Here is an 18016-nt window from a genome sequence, read left to right as displayed (position 1 = left end):
AGGAGAAATCCCCCCAGCAAAGAAAAGACAGTGAGTCAGTGGCCTCTGCCACAGAAATAACGGATATGGATATAACCAAATTACCAGAAATGGAATTCAGAGTAACAATGGTCAAGATGATGTGTAGACTTGAAAAAAGTATTAACGAAAATGTTAATGAGAATATAGAATCTCTCAGGGCAGAAATGAGAGCAAATTTGGCAGAAATTAAAAATTCTATGAGCCAAATGCAGGCAAAACTAGAGGCTCTGACGGCCAGGGTGAATGAGGCAGAAGAACGAATCAGCGAATTGGAGGATGGGTTAGTAGAAGAAAAAACTAAAATAGAATCTGGACTCAAAAAAATCCACGCACAGGAATGTAGGTTACGGGAGATCATTGACTCAATGAAACGTTCCAATATCAGAATCATCGGCATCCCCGAGGGGGTGGAGAAAAACAGAGGTCTAGAAGAGATATTTGAACAAACTGTAGCTAAAAACTTCCCTAATCTAGCAAGGGAAACAAACATTCATGTCCAAGAGGCATAGAGGGCCCCTCCCAAGCTCAACCACGACAAACCTACACCACGTCACGTCATAGTGCAATTCGCAAATATTAGATCCAAGGATACAGTATTGAAAGCGGCGAGGGCAAAGAAATTTCTCACGTACCAAGGCAAAGGTATCAGAATTACGTGAGACCTGTCTACACAGACCTGGAATGAGAGAAAGGGCTGGGGGGGGGGGCATTTTTAAAGCTCTTTCAGAGAAAAACATGCAGCCAAGGATCCTCTACCCAGCAAGCTGTCATTCAGAATTGATGGAGAAATAAAGACCTTCCAGAATCGCCAGTCATTGACCAATTTCGTAACCACGAAACCAGCCCTACAGGAGATATTAAGGGGGGGTTCTAAAAAAGTAAAAAGGCCCCAAGAGTGATACAGAACGAAAAGTCACAGTCTATAGAAACAAAGACTTTACTGGCAACATGGCATCATTAAAATCATATCTCTCAATAATCAGTCTCAATGTAAATGGCCTAAACGCTCCCATAAACACCACAGGGTTGCAAATTGGATAAAAAGACATGACCCATCCATTTGCTGTCTACAAGAGACTCATTTTGAACCTAAAGATACATTCAGACTGAAAGTAAAGGGATGGAATACCATCTTTCACGCCAATGGACCTCAAAAGAAAGCTGGGGTAGCAATTCTCATGTCGGACAGATTGGATTTTAAACTAAAGACTACACTTAGAGACACAGAAGGGCACTATATTATTCTTAAAGGATGTATACAACAAGTGGATATGACAATTATAAATATATATGCCCCCAACAGGGGAGCAGCAAGATACACAAGCCAACTCTTAACCACAATAAAGAGACATATAGATAAAAATACGTTAATAGTAGGGGACCTCAACACTCCACTATCAGCAATAGACAGAGCACCGGAGCAGAAAACCAACATAGAAACAAGAGCTTTGAATGCCATACTTGACGAGTTGGACCTCATAGATATATATAGAACACTACACCCCAGAACCAAAGAATACTCATTCTATTCTAATGCCCATGGAACATTCTCAAGAATAGACCATGTTCTGGGACTCAAAACAGGTCCCAACCGATACCAAAAAACTGAAATTATCCCCTGCATATTCTCAGACCACAACGCTCTGAAATTGGAACTCGACCACAAGGAAAAATTTGGAAGAAACTCAAACACTTGGAGACTAAGAACCATACTGCTCAGGAATGATTCGATAAACCAAGAAATCAAAAATCAATTTAAACCATTTATGGAGACCAATGAGAATGAAAACACAACGGTCCAAAACCTATGGGATACTGCAAAGGCAGTCCTAAGGGGGAAATACATAGCCATCCAAGCCTCACTCAAAAGAACAGAGAAATCTAAAATGCAGTTTTTATATTCTCACCTCAAGAAGCTGGAACAGCAACAGAGGGACAGGCCTAATCCACTCACGAGGAAGCAGTTGACCAAGATTAGAGCAGAAATCAATGAATTAGAAACCAGAAGTACAGTAGAGCAGATCAACTGGACTAGAAGCTGGTTCTTTGAGAGAATCAATAAAATTGACAAACCGCTGGCAAGACTTATCCAAAAGAATAGAGAAAGGACCCAAATTAATAAAATTATGAATGAAAAAGGAGAGGTCACGACCAACACCAATGAAATTGGAAGGATTATTAGAAACTTTTATCAACAGCTATATGTCAATAAATTAAGCAATCTGGAAGAGATGGAGGCCTTCCTGGAAACCTATAAACTACCAAGACTGAAACAGGAAGAAATTGATTTTTTAAACAGGCCAATTAATTACGAAGAGATTGAATCAGTGATAAACAACCTTCCAAATAATAAAACTCCAGGCCCGGACGGTTTTCCTGGGGAATTCTACCAAACATTCAAAGAAGAAATAATACCTATTCTCCTAAAGCTATTTCAAAAAATAGAAACAGAAGGAAAGCTACCAAACTCATTCTATGAGGCCAATATTACCTTGATCCCCAAACCAGGCAAAGACCCCATCAAAAAGGAGAATTACAGACCGATTTCCCTAATGAATATGGATGCCAAAATCCTCAACAAGATCCTGGCTAATAGAATCCAACAGTACATTAAAAGGATTATCCACCATGACCAAGTGGGATTCATCCCTGGGATGCAAGCGTGGTTCAACATTCGCAAATCGATCAGCATGATACATCATATCAACAAGAAAAGACTCAGGAACCATATGATCCTCTCAGTTGATGCAGAAAAAACATTTGACAAAATACAGCATCCTTTCCTGATTAAAACCCTTCAGAGTGTAGGAATAGAGGGTATATTTCTCAATCTCATAAAAGCCATCTATGAAAAGCCTACTGCAAATATCATTCTCAAGGGGGAAAAGCTGGAAGCCTTTCCCTTAAGATCAGGAACATGACAAGGATGTCCACTCTCACCACTATTATTCAACATAGTACTAGAAGTCCTTGCAACAGCAATCAGACAACAAAAAGGGATAAAAGGTATCCAAATCGGCAAAGAAGAAGTCAAAATGTCTCTCTTCGCAGATGACATGATACTCTATATGGAAAACCCAAAAGAATCCACTCCCAAACTATTAGAAGTTATAGAGCAATTCAGTAATGTGGCGGGATACAAAAATCAATGCTCAGAAATCAGTTGCATTTCTATACACGAATAATGAGACTGAAGAAAGAGAAATTAGGGAATCCATCCCATTTACAATAGCACCAAAAACCATACATTACCTTGGAATTAACTTAACCAGAGACGTAAAGGACCTATATTCTAGAAACTATAAATCACTCTTGAAAGACATTGAGGAAGACACAAAAAGATGGAAAAATATTCCATGCTCATGGATCAGAAGAATTAACAGAGTTAAAATGTCCATGCTACCCAGAGCAATCTACACTTTCAATGCTATCCCGATCAAAATACCGACGACATTTTTCAAAGAACTGGAACAAATAGTCCTTAAATTTGTATGGAACCAGAAAAGGCCCCGAATCTCCAAGGAACTGTTGAAAAGGAAAAACGAAGCTGGGGGCATCACAATGCCGGATTTTGAGCTGTACTACAAAGCTGTGATCACAAAGACAGCATGGTACTGGCACAAAAACAGACACATAGACCAATGGAACAGAATAGAGAACCCAGAAATGGACCCTCGGCTCTTTGGGCAACTAATCTTTGATAAAGCAGGAAAAAACATCCGGTGGGAAAAAGACAGTCTCTTCAATAAATGGTGCTGGGAAAATTGGACAGCTACATGCAAAAGAATGAAACTTGACCACTCTCTCACACCATACACAAAAATAAACTCCAAATGGATGAAAGACCTCGATGTGAGACAGGAATCCATCAAAACCTTAGAGGAGAACATAGGCAGCAACTATACGACATCGGCCACAGCAACATTTTTCATGACACATCTCCAAAGGCAAGAGAAACAAAAGATAAAATGAATTTGTGGGACTTCATCAAGATAAAAAGCTTCTGCACAGCCAAGGAAACAGTCAAAAAAACTAAGAGGCAGCCCATGGAATGGGAGAATATATTTGCAAATGACACTACAGATAAAAGACTGGTATCCAAGATCTACAAAGAACTTCTCAAACTCAATACACAAGAAACAAATAAACAAATCAAAAAATGGGCAGAAGATATGAACAGACACTTTTCCAATGAAGACATACAAATGGCTAACAGACACATGAAAAAATGTTCAAAATCATTAGCCATCAGGGAAATTCAAATCAAAACCACACAGAGATACCACCTTACGCCAGTTAGAATGGCAAAAATAGACAAGGCAAGAAACAACGATTGTTGGAGAGGATGTGGAGAAAGGGGATCCCTCCTACATTGTTGGTGGGAATGCAAGTTGGTACAGCCACTCTGGAAAACAGTGTGGAGGTCCCTTAAAAAGTTAAAAATTGAGCTACCCTATGATCCAGCCATTGCACTACTGGGTATTTACCCCAAAGATACAGACATAGTGAAGAGAAGGGCCATACGCACCCCAATGTTCATAGCAGCATTGTCCACAATAGCCAAAGCATGGAAGGAACCGAGATGCCCTTCAACAGATGACTGGATTAAGAAGTTGTGGTCCATATATACAATGGAATATTACTCAGCTATCAGAAAGGATGAATTCTCAACATTTGCTGCAACATGGACGGCACTGGAGGAGATAATGCTAAGTGAAATAAGTCAAGCAGAGAAAGACAATTATCATATGATTTCTCTCATCTATGGAACATAAGAACTAGGAAGATCGGTAGGGGAAGAAAGGGATAAAGAAAGGGGGGGTAATCAGAAGGGGGAATGAAGCATGAGAGACTATGGACTCTGAGAAACAAACTGAGGGCCTCAGAGGGGAGGGGGGTGGGGGAATGGGATAGGCCGGTGATGGGTAGTAAGGGGGGCACGTATTGCATGGTGCACTGGGTGTTATACGCAACTAATGAATCATCGAACTTTACATTGGAAACCGGGGATGTACTGTATGGTGACTAACATAATATAATAAAAAACATTAAAAATAACAAACAAACAAAAAAAAGTGACCCAGAAATGTCCTTCAAGATGGGAATTTTAGAAATTGATCATTTGCTGATGAGCCCACCAAGCCCTGATATTTGTACTGCTGTATGACAGCAATATGCCTAACATCTCCCTGAACTTATAACCCTTCTTACGGGGCTTGAAGAAACAGCAACTGTTATTTTTAATATACCACAAAGTCTGATTCATAATACTCATACCCTCAGATAAGCAACATGACGACGACTGGCCTCCATCCACATGCCACCCACTCACGTGTGCTTTAAACTATTACATGACGATCTTACTTCACACGCTCAGATCTTTTACCAAATAGCAGGATACGAGTCAAAACTGGCTCCCCCACAAAAGGGAAGGAAGGCCTTGTTTTCCTAAAATAGGATTAAAGCACTCAACACTATCTAAAGCCCTGACTGAATTTATCATGTTATAAAAATGTAGCTTTGTCATTGCCCTGGGAAAAAGAAGAAGAGGCAGCCTGCAGAATCCGTGCCCCCTTCCTCTGCACAGTCAACTTGGGTGCCAGGTGTAGCCCCCCCAGCCCCCCATACCCCTACGCCCCTTACCCCCTACCCTGCCCCCCCCCCACCGCGTACCTCTTTGAAGCACCAGGCACATTTTGGATGGATTAACAGACATTCTTCACATGAGGTGGCACTTCCACTAGTGCATATGTTGAGACCTTCAAAGAAAGATTAGGATGCACCGATTAGTTCCTGGCCATAAACCTTACTGATGAGGCCCTTGAATGGGGTGGGAGGAGGAGTCACTTCCCTCTTTAGCAGGGAGTCTGGGTCAGGCTGAAGGGTACAGGCCCCTGGGCTGATTGCAGGTTAAGGCACAGGCTAAGCACTGGCAGTTTTTGAAGCATCCACCCAGCATGCACACTTGTGTTAGCAACTCCCATTTCTTCTCCTGGACCCACCTGGATTTCCACCCCTATAACACAGTAGGTCCTCCCTCACTGAAGGTCTCATTACACTTAGCCTACCCAAAATGACAAAAAGAAATAGTACAAAAAAAAAAAAAAAAAGAGGGGTGCCTGGGTGGTCGGTTAAGAGTCTGCCTTCAGTTCAGGTCATGATCTCAGGGTTCTGGGATCGAGCCCCGCGTCAGGCTCTATGCTCTGCCTGGAATCTCCTTTTCCTCTCATTCTCCCTCTGTGCTCTCTTTCTCTCACAAATATATAAATAAAATTTTAAAAGAAGAAAGAGAGAGAGAGAAGGAGGGAGAGAGGGAGGGAGGGAGAGGGGAGGGAGAGAGGGAGGTGAGGAGGGAGAGAGGGGGAAGGAAGGAAGGAAGGAAGGAAGGAAGGAAGGAAGGAAGGAAGGAAAATGAAGAACAGATTGATCTCCTTCAGGCATAAGAAAAGAAAATCCTAAATCAAGTGCTATCACACCAAATCCAAGTGCATCAAAGGAAGCCAACAGAACACTTAAAGAAGAATGTACCCACGGAATACAATGTTGGTTGAAGATAAAGAAAATCCATTCACTCAGTATACCTACTAGTAGGTTAAATACGAGAAACCATACCATCACTTCACTGGGTAATGAAAAGGCACTGGATCAAATTCAAAACCCATCCCTGATCAGAAACTAAGATTAGAAGGAAACTTCTTTATCATTGTAAAAGTTACTTATTTCAAACCAAGGCCAATCCCCTCTCTTCCATTAATCTGGGGACCCAGAAGCAGGCTGAACTGTCGTGGTGAAGGTAAACCCCCCGGACCCCCTCAACTCCCCACCCCACAGCCAGTCCCACCCTTCCTCAACCTTGCCAGCAGCACAGGTATCCTTGGTGAAACTTACCATCCCTTTTTTCCCCTTCCTCTCAGAAACATCAAGGATACATTTCTTTTGACCAAGAGCAGAACTTGTTGGTTTTTCTCTGAATGAAAATGGCTCTATTCAACCCTCATAGCACTACTGGACCCACTGGTCTCTCCTAGTCATTGCCTTGACTGTCAAAAGGAGAGAGGTCCATTGAATTGATGGAAAAAAGAAATGCAGGGCCACCAGTCCTAAAAAGAAGGGCCCAAAGTATAACAGGAAAAACAGAGCCAAAAAGATGAAAAGAGAGTGGAGGAGAAAATACAGTGAACTCCACAAAGCACCATAAAAGCAATTATTGTACCCAAAAAAACCAAATAATCCAGTCAAGAAATAGGAAGAAGACATGAACAGACACTTCTCCAAAGAAGATATATAAATGGCCAACAGACACATGAAAAAATGCTCATCACTTGTCATCAGGGAAATTCAAATCAAAACCACAATGAGATACCACCTTACACCAGTTAGAATGGCTAAAATTAACAAGAGACGGAACGACACATTTTGGCAAGGATGTGGACAAAGGGGAACCCTCTTACACTATTGGTGGGAATGCAGGTTGGTACAGTCACTCTGGAAAATGGTATGCAGTTTCCTCAAGAAGTTAAAAATAGAGCTACCCTATGACCCAGCAATTGCACTACTGGGTATTTACCCCAAAGATACAGACCTAGTGAAGAGAAGGGGCACATGCACCCCAATGTTCATAGCAGCATTGTCCACAATAGCCAAACTGTGGAAGGAACTGAGATGCCCTTCAACAGATGAATGGATAAAGAAGATGTGGTTCATATATACAATGGACTATTTACTCAGCCATCAGAAAGGATGAATACCTACCATTTACATCGACATGGATGGAACTGGAGGGGATTATGCTAAATGAAATAAGTCAAGCAGAGAAAGACAATTATCATATGGTTTCACTCATATGTGGAATATAAGAAATAGCACAGAAGATCATAAGGGAAGGGAGGGAAAACTGAATGGTAAGAAATCAGAGAGGGAGACAAACCATGGCAGACTCATGACTCTACGAAACAAACTGAGGGTTGCGGAAGGGGAGATGGGTGAGAGGATGGGGTAACTGGGTGACGGGCATTAAGGAGGGCATGTGATGTGATGAGCACTGTATATGAAACTAATGAATCACTGAACACTACATCAGAATGATGTACTATGTATTGGCTAACTGAACTTAAATTTAAAAAAATAAAATTAAAAAAATAAACATAAAAAAATTAAAAAGATCCCGGGGGCGGGGGGGGACAGTTATTATAAAATATCTTGAAACTGCAGCATTTCTCCAATTTGCTAATTTTAACTCCCTGCTTCTTCCCTGTCACCAGCAGTAAAAACGGAAATCGAGTGACATGAGGAGCTGTACTGTGTCATCCCAAGGGACACTAGAGGGAACAAATACCATTTAGGATAAGAATGGCCGCTGGGATAGAAGGGAGAGGAAACTGGCAGGACCAAAGATGCTGGGAAGAAAGGAGGGGTGGGTTTGGAGACCCAGAGAGGGTAAAGTCAGATGTTTTTCCCAGGCAGAGATCCAAACCCTGAACTCTGGGCCCCTGGTCTCCATCAGCCACCATGTCCCCAGAGCTGGGGGACCCCAATCTCACCACCAGCCCTGCACCAGGACCTCCTGGGTGCAAGCCCTGGCCTTGGAACACATTTCTCGGGAGAAATAAGCTGGGACCAACCAGCACGCATAACTTCATTTCAGCAAGAAGAGCCCTTCCCAGGTCCAAACACTAACCAAGAAGGTCTCCCAATCTGGCCCACTGGGAATTTGGGCCTGCCTGCCTCCTGCTTGCCCTGACAAATTCCTTTCTCATTTTAAAGTGAATCCACTCACTTGATGACTTTTAAATAGGCACTTATGTCTTAAAAAAAAAAAAATGTGCAGAGTTTCAAAATGCCGGTTCTACTTTGTGGTCAAATCTCCTTACATGTCAGAAACCCAAACGGGGGAGGGGGGTGAGGGGGATCATACAGGAAATGAAAGTGACTTTCCCCCTGCTCTCCTTACCAAATACAAACTTGGGCCCTTGTGGCATATCATTTCCCTTGCTGCATAAAATCATTTCCATAAAATCATGGAATTGCAGACCCTCAGAGCTAGAAATGTCATAAAATGAGCTGACCTGACTAGCTCATTTCAGAGATGAAAACATGAGAAAACAAGAGTAAGTGACCTGAAACAAGGAGCCCGGCCTACAAGAAAGAGGTCAGAAGGGGTGCTGTGTAGCAAATGCCCACATGGGGGATGCCTGGCAATCCCTAAGCCATCCCAGACTCCGGGACACATGAGCAGTGAGCTCCCGGGTCCTCTAAAGGAGATCCCTAACAGGCCCTCAATCAGAGAGGAATTTGAGGTCAGATGTCTCCTTTATGTCTCTGCTTCAACCCACATAAATTCACAAAGACCACTTTCTAATGACCAGTGCCTCTTCAGTGAGCTTTAGGAATTTGGGTCAGGGGTCCTGAGCTCAGGGCAGTAAGGGCTCCTCAGTTCTGACCCAGACAGAATGGGCTCTGGTCTTCTGCTTTGCCAGCCTAAAAGATCTTGGACATAATACCAACTGTGGCTCAAAGGATACGACAGGCATCTGGTATGAAAACACACTGAACGACTGTAAAATATTTATTGTCCTGCTTTACTAATTGCTTCTATTACTATCACATACTCACGTGCAATAGTAAAGTCGTTTTATTGCACTCAAAATGATTCCTCTCAAATTAGGTTGCTACTGGGACACATTCAAATTCAAGAAAGCCTGCACTAAGCATGTACTAAATGCTAAGCTCTGGACTAGGGGATGCTAGAAATACAGAGACGAATGAGCCAGGCCTCGCGTCTGGGGGGCGCCGGGTGCCAGGCAGCAGGTAGCAGAGGGGCTCTCCCGGAACCCAAAGCCCAGGCTGGGTGCTGGTACATGCCAGAGTGCCAGAGTTCCTCCCTTTGGCATCTCTCCTCTCCCCACCTATTAATATTTCAGAGTTTGGATTTGGCTGGATGAGTCACTCGGCACCAACAGCATTTCGAAAGGAAGGAAGCAATGAATAAAAAGCTAAACAGCGAGAGTTCACAAATGTCAGAGGGTCGTGTCTAGGTCATGGAAATAGACACTAGTGGCCCAGACGATGGCCACATCTTTTCTTGGTTTGCACTGTGACTATTTTCAGCTCAACTGCAACTGCCTGCAGACCTTCATATCTCTGAAGCCAGGGTTTACTGCAAACCATCATCTAAAAATATGCTTTCCTTCCGAAACTCATTGACTCACCCATCTCTTTGATCAATCATCCCCAGGCAGCCACCATGTCCGGTCGATCATTCCTTCAAGATGTATGAAATGTTTCTCCTAATCCAACCCTTCCTGCCTGCCCCCTCCTGCCCCGCAGTACCAGCCCTCTGCACTCAGTCTAGATTCCTGCAGGGACCTCCCGCCAGCTCCCATCCGTGCAGCTTCTCCCCCCTTCTGTCCACCCCACATGTCCAGGTCAGACAACACATACTAACGCCAGTATCCAGCAGGTGGAATTTCCTGATCCGAGACATTCAGTGGGATGACAGAGGACCAAGCTGGAATGACCCTACACTGGCAGGGCGAGAGTGGACAGGACGCTATTCAGCTGGGATGATGGGAAAAGCGTTATGAGAATATAGGGTGTATACTCCCCCTAGAAAACACACGAACAATAACAGATCATGACATTCAGAATAGTTCGTGCGTGTGTCACCTTTATGATTCATGTGAGAAGTGGGCTTCTCATGGTCCTAAATTACATTTTAGTCACTGTTGTCAAGACAACAGAATATAAAAACATTTCATTATTGTGTGTTTGTTTTTTTAAAGTGGCAAGCCACTGGAGAGCCTCTCCCCATACCCTGAACCATGCCACCACCACCCCCACTTCTCACACAGTAGACCAAATGTTTCTGGTTCAGCATGTAGCAACTAGTCATTGATCCAAAGATATTACCGTAAACTGTAAATGTGCCCTGGGAAGGCTCGATCTCAGTCAGTTCCCATCTTAGACTGCCTTTCTGAATGTCCCACACCTGCAGAACATCCAGCTTGACAGACAGGACTTGTGTTTTTAAAACACCAATTCACACGATTGCATGTAATACGCAGCTTTAAAACAGAATGTGCATGCTCCATGTATACTGACAGGAAGCTCACCTTGATAGATCACTAAGTTACAAATAAAAGGCAAGACATACAACAGTGTGAGTACTGCTGTCTTTCAGTAAACACAGGGGAGGGATATTTGTAACATACATACGTATAGAAAGCACTCTGGGCACATTAAGAAACCTAACAGGGATAGTCTGTGCCAGGAAGGGGTCAGAGCAATATGCTAGACTGATGGGCAAGAAGAATGGAAAACAGATATCTCATTGTACAATTGTTACACCATAAAAATGTCATGTGACTATATTACCTATTCAAAAAATAAGTTTTAAAAAGGCAATTGATTACCTCTATGGCCTCCTCCAAAAACCCATAATTCCAGTCTAATCACGAGGAAAAACATCAGACAAATCCCCATAGAAGGACAATCTACAAAATATGTCCTCAAAACTGTCAAGGTCATCAAAAACAAGGAAAGACTGAGGAACTGTCGAGGCAAAGAGGAGCCTAAAGAGACGTGGCAATTCAAGTTAGGTGGCATCCTGAATGGATCCTAGAACAGAAAAGGGACATTGCATAAAATAAAGAAATCTGACTAAAGTATGACCTTTAGGGGTGCCTGGCTGGCTCAGTCAGCAGAGTATGGGACTCTTGATCTCAGGGTCATGAGTTCAATCCCCATGCTGGGCATGGAGCCTACTTTAAAACAATTTTTTTAATAAAATAAAGTAAGAACTTTGGTTCATAATAATGTATCAATGCGGTTCATTAATTGTAAAAAAAAATGTACCATACTAAGATGCTAATAATAGGCAAAACTGGATGTGGGGTATACAGGAACTCTCTGTAATATCCTCTCAATTTTTCTGTAACTCTAAAACTGCTTTACATTTTGAGAGAAAGTTGAGGAGTTTTCTAAAGACACTGAAACCATGAGGTGGTAGGATGGGGGCAGGGAGATCCATTGTGGTTGTATCAGGAACCTAAGAGTAAATGAGACCTGGGCAATTTGCCACGTAGCAGGTAAGGAAGACCCCCCTCCCCAGCCCCTAGTTTGTCTAACAGAATGTGCTATGGGAGCAAGAGAAGAAGAAGAAGCCAATTCCACCTACCCGAAGGATGCAGAGAAGGCTTCACAGAAGAGGGGACATTGAGGCTGCAATTAGGGGACAAGGAGAGGCTATCCTGGGCAGGAGAGATCCAAGCACTGGTTCTGCCACTTTCTGGCTCCATGACCTGGGACAAGTCACTTATCGTTTCCAGGCCTCAGCATGCTCATGCAAGCAATTCAGGGGATGCAATAAATGGCCTCTACCATCTATTCCAGCTCAAAAAAACCTTGACACATTCAGATGGGTTCTCTCTCCCCCCAAATGTTTCCTACTACTAAGCGACATGCACAGTCCCTGACCTCAAAACTGGTTTCAGAAGGCAGCAAGGAGCAGAGGACGGAACAAGCCCCACCCGCCCTGCACACACACACCTCCGCAAGACTCAAGCTCATCCATACATTGAACCAGTATGCCTCGGGCACCATCCTAGGCACGGAGGACACAGTGATAAAGAAAATCGACAGAACTCCCGGCCCTTACGGCGCTTATGTTCTGGTTGGAGGGGAATCCTTGTCGGAGGGGCGACGGACAGTAAACAAGATCAGAAAGCACATGAGATGATGAGGGCTGTGCAGACCAATCAAGGAAAGAAAAGAGACAGGAGGGATGTGGGGCAGGAGGTTTAGTCAGGGGTGGCTGGGGACAACTTGGCTGAGCAGGAGACCCCCAGGAAAAGGCTGCAGGATGGAGGCAGCCGGCTCTGCAGCTTTCAGGGGGGAGCATAAGCCAGGACCTGCTGCGGTGCGAGAGCAGAGAGAGTGAAGGGCACCAGTGGAAGTGGTCAGAAACATAAAGCCAGGGAAGTCAGAGTGCATGGAGAGGCCTGGCCGGACACTGTCAGGACTCCTGGAAGCCACTGGAGGGTTTTAAGCAGAGTGGCATGATCTGACTTGAGTTTTAACAGAATCACTCTGAGTGAGAGCTACAGACAGGTAAAGGGGGCAGTGCAGGAGCAGGCCCCATCTGGGTGGGAAGGGGAAAACTTCGGTGGTGTCAGGGGAGGAGGGCGGGGGAGGGAATCCAGCGAGGAGAAAAGGCCACACCACCTCCCCCTCCAAGCATCCACCATAGGGGACGTGTGGAGGCCTGCCTTGGAGCACACTTTTCACCAGGTGGCCCAGGAATCAAACCTTGCATTCAACAGAAGCGAGAAGAAGGCTCACAAACTGGGCGTCTGTACATAAAGTGTCCCTTTATGGTTATAAAACCCATTAATCCCACTGCAACTGGAAATAAAGCAAACAAACTAGAGCTGTGGGCTTTCTGAAGCCCCCCCAACAGAAAATACCTGTGAAAAGAGAGTCCCCCCGCCCTTAACCAGCTGCACACTGCCCAGGAAAAGGACGCTATTATTTAAGCAGTGTGTAACTGTCCCACATTACTGGTATCGCTGAAACTTTCAGCATGGTTCCAGAAGCCGGCCGAAGAAGCGAAACTAGTAACCAGGGCAGGCAGGCACAAAAAGCCTTTTGCCAACTACTTAGATATTTTAATTCTCCGTTGCCTCAGTAGCTAAATGAGCATGGAGAACAAGCAGGAGGAGAATACTAATTAGAGCTAATTAGACCCTGCCCTCTTCTGCCTCAATCCCCTTTATAAAAAGCCCCCCTCATTCAAGGATGGTGGGGCTAAAATGTAAATACCTGGGGTAAAAAGCAGTCTCCAAACCAACCCCACTGTTTGCACCCTGCTGCCCTGTTATTTCTGAACCCAGGCCCGGTTACCTGAAGAGAGCTGCAAAGCCAAGGCCAAATTCCAGCGGCCCCCTCACAGGCCACGGGGGCCACAGAACCTGTGGTGCAGGGGAGAGGGCTGCCAACAGGAGCCCACAAAACAATAAAGGGCTCTCTTAGGATTCAGAGCATTCTAATTCGCAGGGCATTTCCTGAAAGAACATTTGATTTTTTTTTTTTTTAAATGAACGATGATAGCAAACATGACTCCAGTCCTGCAGCAAGATCAATACCACACTCCTCCCCTTCCTTCTGGGGGAGCGAAGGCCTCACCCCAGAGAAACCCCTCGCTGGTTCTGTGGGAAGACCATGTCCGAAAGTCCTGTCTGGGGGCTCTTGGCCACGGGATGAGGAGAGCAGGAGATAACGCTGGGACAAGAGGGGTTGTCAGCCTGCCAGGACTTGTCTGAAATGAGCCCTCTTAAAAGTCTGTTTCCTGCTGCATTAGGCACAGGGATGGAAGTGTAGTGAAAGCAACAGATGGCCAACTTGGCCACGGGTCTCGGGACACCCAGGCAGGCACGGCCCTGCAGGTCACCTCTTTCTTTCACTGTGCAACGAAGGTTTTTCTTTCCAATCATGTTCCTAGCAGCAAGACAGGAAACTCGCTCTGGGAAAAGTACCTGCAGTGCTTCAAGAAAAGAAGAAAAGAGAAGGAAGAGAAAAGAAAAACTGTTTCAAACTGTTTGAAGCTGGCTCGGCAACATTGGGGCAGTAGGAGAAATCACACAGATAGGAGTCAGCCCCTTCTAACCTTGAGAAGCTCCAGGGCTAAGAGGGAGATGACAGGTCTGGAAGCTAGCGATGCGCTTGCTGTACCTGGGCTCTGCTGACCCACGGTGGGCTGGCTGAGTTCTCACAGAGCAACAATGGAAGAGCTGGAGAGAAACCGCCATGGCTCCGTGCTTCTCTCCCTGCCTAAGCTGCATCGCGTGGGACAAAGGGCCCTGGACTGAGAAGATTTGAGATCAGCAGACAAGGAAAGTGGGCAAGTCACTTCACCCTCTTGGGCCCATCTGAAAAAATGGAGATCATTGTGAAGATGCATGTGAACTGTGAAAAACAGAAATCACAATGCAAATGGAAAGCAATATATGAAAAGAATTCTTCACAACTGGAAACATTTGAGTTTTTATTAGAATCAGAGAATGTCAAGCTGTAGGGGAACTTAGAAATCCTCTCCTTTAGCAGTTCCCAAACTTTGGGATTTCACAGAACATTAAGAACAGAACAAAACAAACAGAAAGAGAGGAGGGGAAGTTTACACAGGATTGCCAGATTTTTTATTTTGCCTCTATCATCACTATAAATTATTAAAAGAAGTTTTCCCACCAAAAATAAAAAAGGCATAATTTCAAATTAAAGGACAGTCCTTGTGAGGCAGGGGACCACCGGCAAAGATAAACTCCTATGTGTGACACAAGCTTCATCCTTCTCTTTTCTTTTCCCTGAGGATGCAGGAAAACATCAATGGGCGCTGGCTGCCAGATGGGTGTTTGGAAACCACGGATCTGCTCCAAGCTCTAGAGTGATTATTTTCCCATTAAAGAAATCTTGCTACAGTATTAAGTCTGAATTCAGGCCTAAAGGAAGTTTTTGTTTGCCCAGAACCCTCCGCCTCTCAGTGGTAAACCTTCAACTGCCTTCCTAAATGAGGCACCCCAGAGGAATGGTCCCCTCTGGCTTGGCAGCCAGGCACGAGAGCAATCAAGTATCTTGGGCTTGCAAGCCAATGGAGCAATGAAGCACCCCAGCACACAATTATTTCCTCCGGGAAAGGGGAAAGATTGGAGCTTCCTGCTTTTTTTGGAGGGCTGGGGGGTGGTTTATCTGTCTGGCAGCCAGGCGCAAAACAGAGCATCCTCCGTTTAGAGTCCTAACTGCCACATCCATCCGTCTCCGAACTCTGAAAACTTACAGCAGGTAACTGAGGGCTCCTCACACAGTCGCCGGCCAGTGAGTGTCGCGCCAAAGCAATCGCACACCCCCTAACCCTCAGCCCCAGAACGCTCCGGAGTTAGGGGAATGTTCAGGGGCGAGCGTTTGTAAATCTCGGGATAAAGCCAAGCAAAAGGAATCAGATCGGGAAGTCCAGGTGGGGCTGTGGCTTGGGACGCCGGTCTCCCTTGGGTTTTGCGACGGCTTGGGGGAGGAAGCGAGGGGATCACAACTTTAAAGGAAGGCGGTTGGCCTGGGGGCAGTGAAACTCTAGGCTACGCTAAGGGGCCCTGAGCACCCGCGGTTCCAAGAGACAAGCCCTCTCCCGAGTAGCCGGGGCTCCAGCAGGGACTCCAGGTCTCTCGCACCCCCTTGCTGCCCTTCGCCTGAGGACCGGGACACCCGCGGCATCCGTCGGCGCCTCCCCGCAGCCCGCCCGCCCCCGGCCAGCCACAAGGGCCGCTTTGTGCCCGGAGTGCGGCGCCCCGGCCCCCTCGCAGGGCTGGCGGCGGCCCTCCCCGGGCACTGGGCGCGGGCGCACGCGGGCCGGTCAGCAGCGGGGCAAGACTGTTTACACAGGAAGGGAAGGCTCCTCCTCGGCCCGGGACTGACGGACGGCCGACGACAGCGCGCCGGGGCGGCTGCTGGCTGCGCGCGGGGTGGCGCACGCACCTCGCGAGCCCCCCACCGGGTAGTACCCCGCGACTCGCCCACCTGGGGGGCCGAGAAGACGTTCTCCCCTGCAGACGGCGCCCCCGGCCCGGCCCTCCACGCCGCCTGCGGGCGGCTCCTCGCGGGACAAAGTTTCTCTGCGCCGCCGGCGGCCCGGCTTACCTGGGAGGCTGGGCACGAGCGCGCAGAGCCCGAGCAGGCAGGCATACAGGGGCGCCGCGGCCCGCGGCATGGTGCGGGCGCCCGGCCTCAGCGGCGGCGCGGGCGACGGGCTCCGCGGGGGCCCAGGGCCGGGGCCGGAGCGCGGGGGCCGAGGGCGGGGGGCCGCAGCCACATGCCCGGCTCACAGCGCCCGCGGCCGGGCGGGAGACGCTGGCGGCTGCGCTGGCCCGCGCCCCGCCGCCACCATCCCTCCCGCAGCGCTCGCAGGCGAGTCCCGGGGCTGCCTGGGGGGGGTCGCGGCTCGGGACTGCCCCGGCGGGCGGCTCTGGGCCCGGGAGGGGCGGGCTCCGCGCTGGGGCCGCGACTTCGGCTCCGGGACGCGCCACCACTCTCTGCCCTCCGCCTCCGCCCCTTCCCTTCCTCCCTCCGGCCCGCCAGGCTCCACTTTCCTCCCTCCTCTCTCCTCCCCTTCTCCCCCTTCCAAGCCCCCGCCTGGCTGCCACACGGTCAGTTTACGGCGGGGCGGGGCGGGGCGGGGCGAGCTCCGGGCCCGGCCAGCTCCGCCCCGCGCGGGGACCCGCCTGGGACGCGGAGCCCGGGGCGCCCAGGTGGAAGTCCCTTCTGGAGCGCTTGCGGGGGGGCCAAGTCTCGAGGGAGGCTCTCGCCGTGCTTTCTTAGCCGCCGGGCGCCACGGGGAGAGGGAGGGGTACGCCCCCCTTTACTTTGGGTTGCCAGACAGGAGCGGGCAGAGCAGGTACGGTGAGATCCTGCGGCGGCCGGCTGGTTCTCCCAAAGTCACTCCGCGGGCCGCGCACTGGCCGGAGGAGCGACGGAGGCGCCGGCCCGTGTAATACGAGGAGATGCGCTTGATCGGGAAGGGAGGGCAAGTGGGGCGGTGAGGCACACGTGAAGTCCGCTTTTCCCTCATTAACGCTTTGCCCTTTCCGAGGATTCGAGACTGGCCGATATGCCACTAACCTTCCTTTTCCTTATCTCGATACACTGGCGGTTTTCGTGGAGCTAAACTGATAAACAGATGCTCGGGCTTTCACCTTATCCTTTACATCTGAGCTGGTTTTGAAATGGCCACCAAGAGCTGAGAGTGGGGAGCGTCCCCTGACTGCGCCCGCGAAGGGTCAGGTGGGCTGGGCCGCGATGAATGGATTAAGACTGGAATGGTTCGTAGGCAAGGGGAGAAGAGGTGTTCTTCACGTAGAAGGCAATAGTAACAGGATGCCTAGCGCGGACAGAGGACACTGCTAGCCAGGCACCGCACTAAATTACCACCTTAACTCACATTATCCTCCCCACAAGC

General features: G+C 47.5%; 1 protein-coding gene across 2 annotated transcripts in view; it reads right to left on the bottom strand.

Annotated features, from left to right (window-relative positions):
• The window catches only part of ITGB5 (integrin subunit beta 5), a 118830-nt gene extending 101650 nt beyond the window's left edge, over positions 1 to 17180 (bottom strand). The window contains exons 1-2 of one of the 2 annotated variants that reach the window (XM_045812743.2): positions 16702 to 17180; positions 5695 to 5780 (exon numbers count right to left, since the gene is read on the bottom strand). In XM_045812743.2, coding sequence (XP_045668699.2) covers positions 5695 to 5780; positions 16702 to 16771 — 156 coding nt within the window. In that variant the 5' untranslated portion in view covers positions 16772 to 17180. The remainder of the gene's footprint in view (positions 1 to 5694; positions 5781 to 16701) is intronic. The other variant, XM_045812741.2, reaches the window with a different exon arrangement.
• Between the last annotated feature and the right edge of the window lie 836 nt (positions 17181 to 18016).

Source organism: Ursus americanus, chromosome 4 (assembly GCF_024610735.1).
Source record: "Ursus americanus isolate L20-20 chromosome 4, mUrsAme1.1.p, whole genome shotgun sequence".
Classification (NCBI taxonomy): Eukaryota; Metazoa; Chordata; class Mammalia; order Carnivora; family Ursidae; genus Ursus; species Ursus americanus.
The sequence above is the reverse complement of the archived record's forward strand: the minus strand, read 5'-3'. Positions and strand labels throughout refer to the sequence as shown.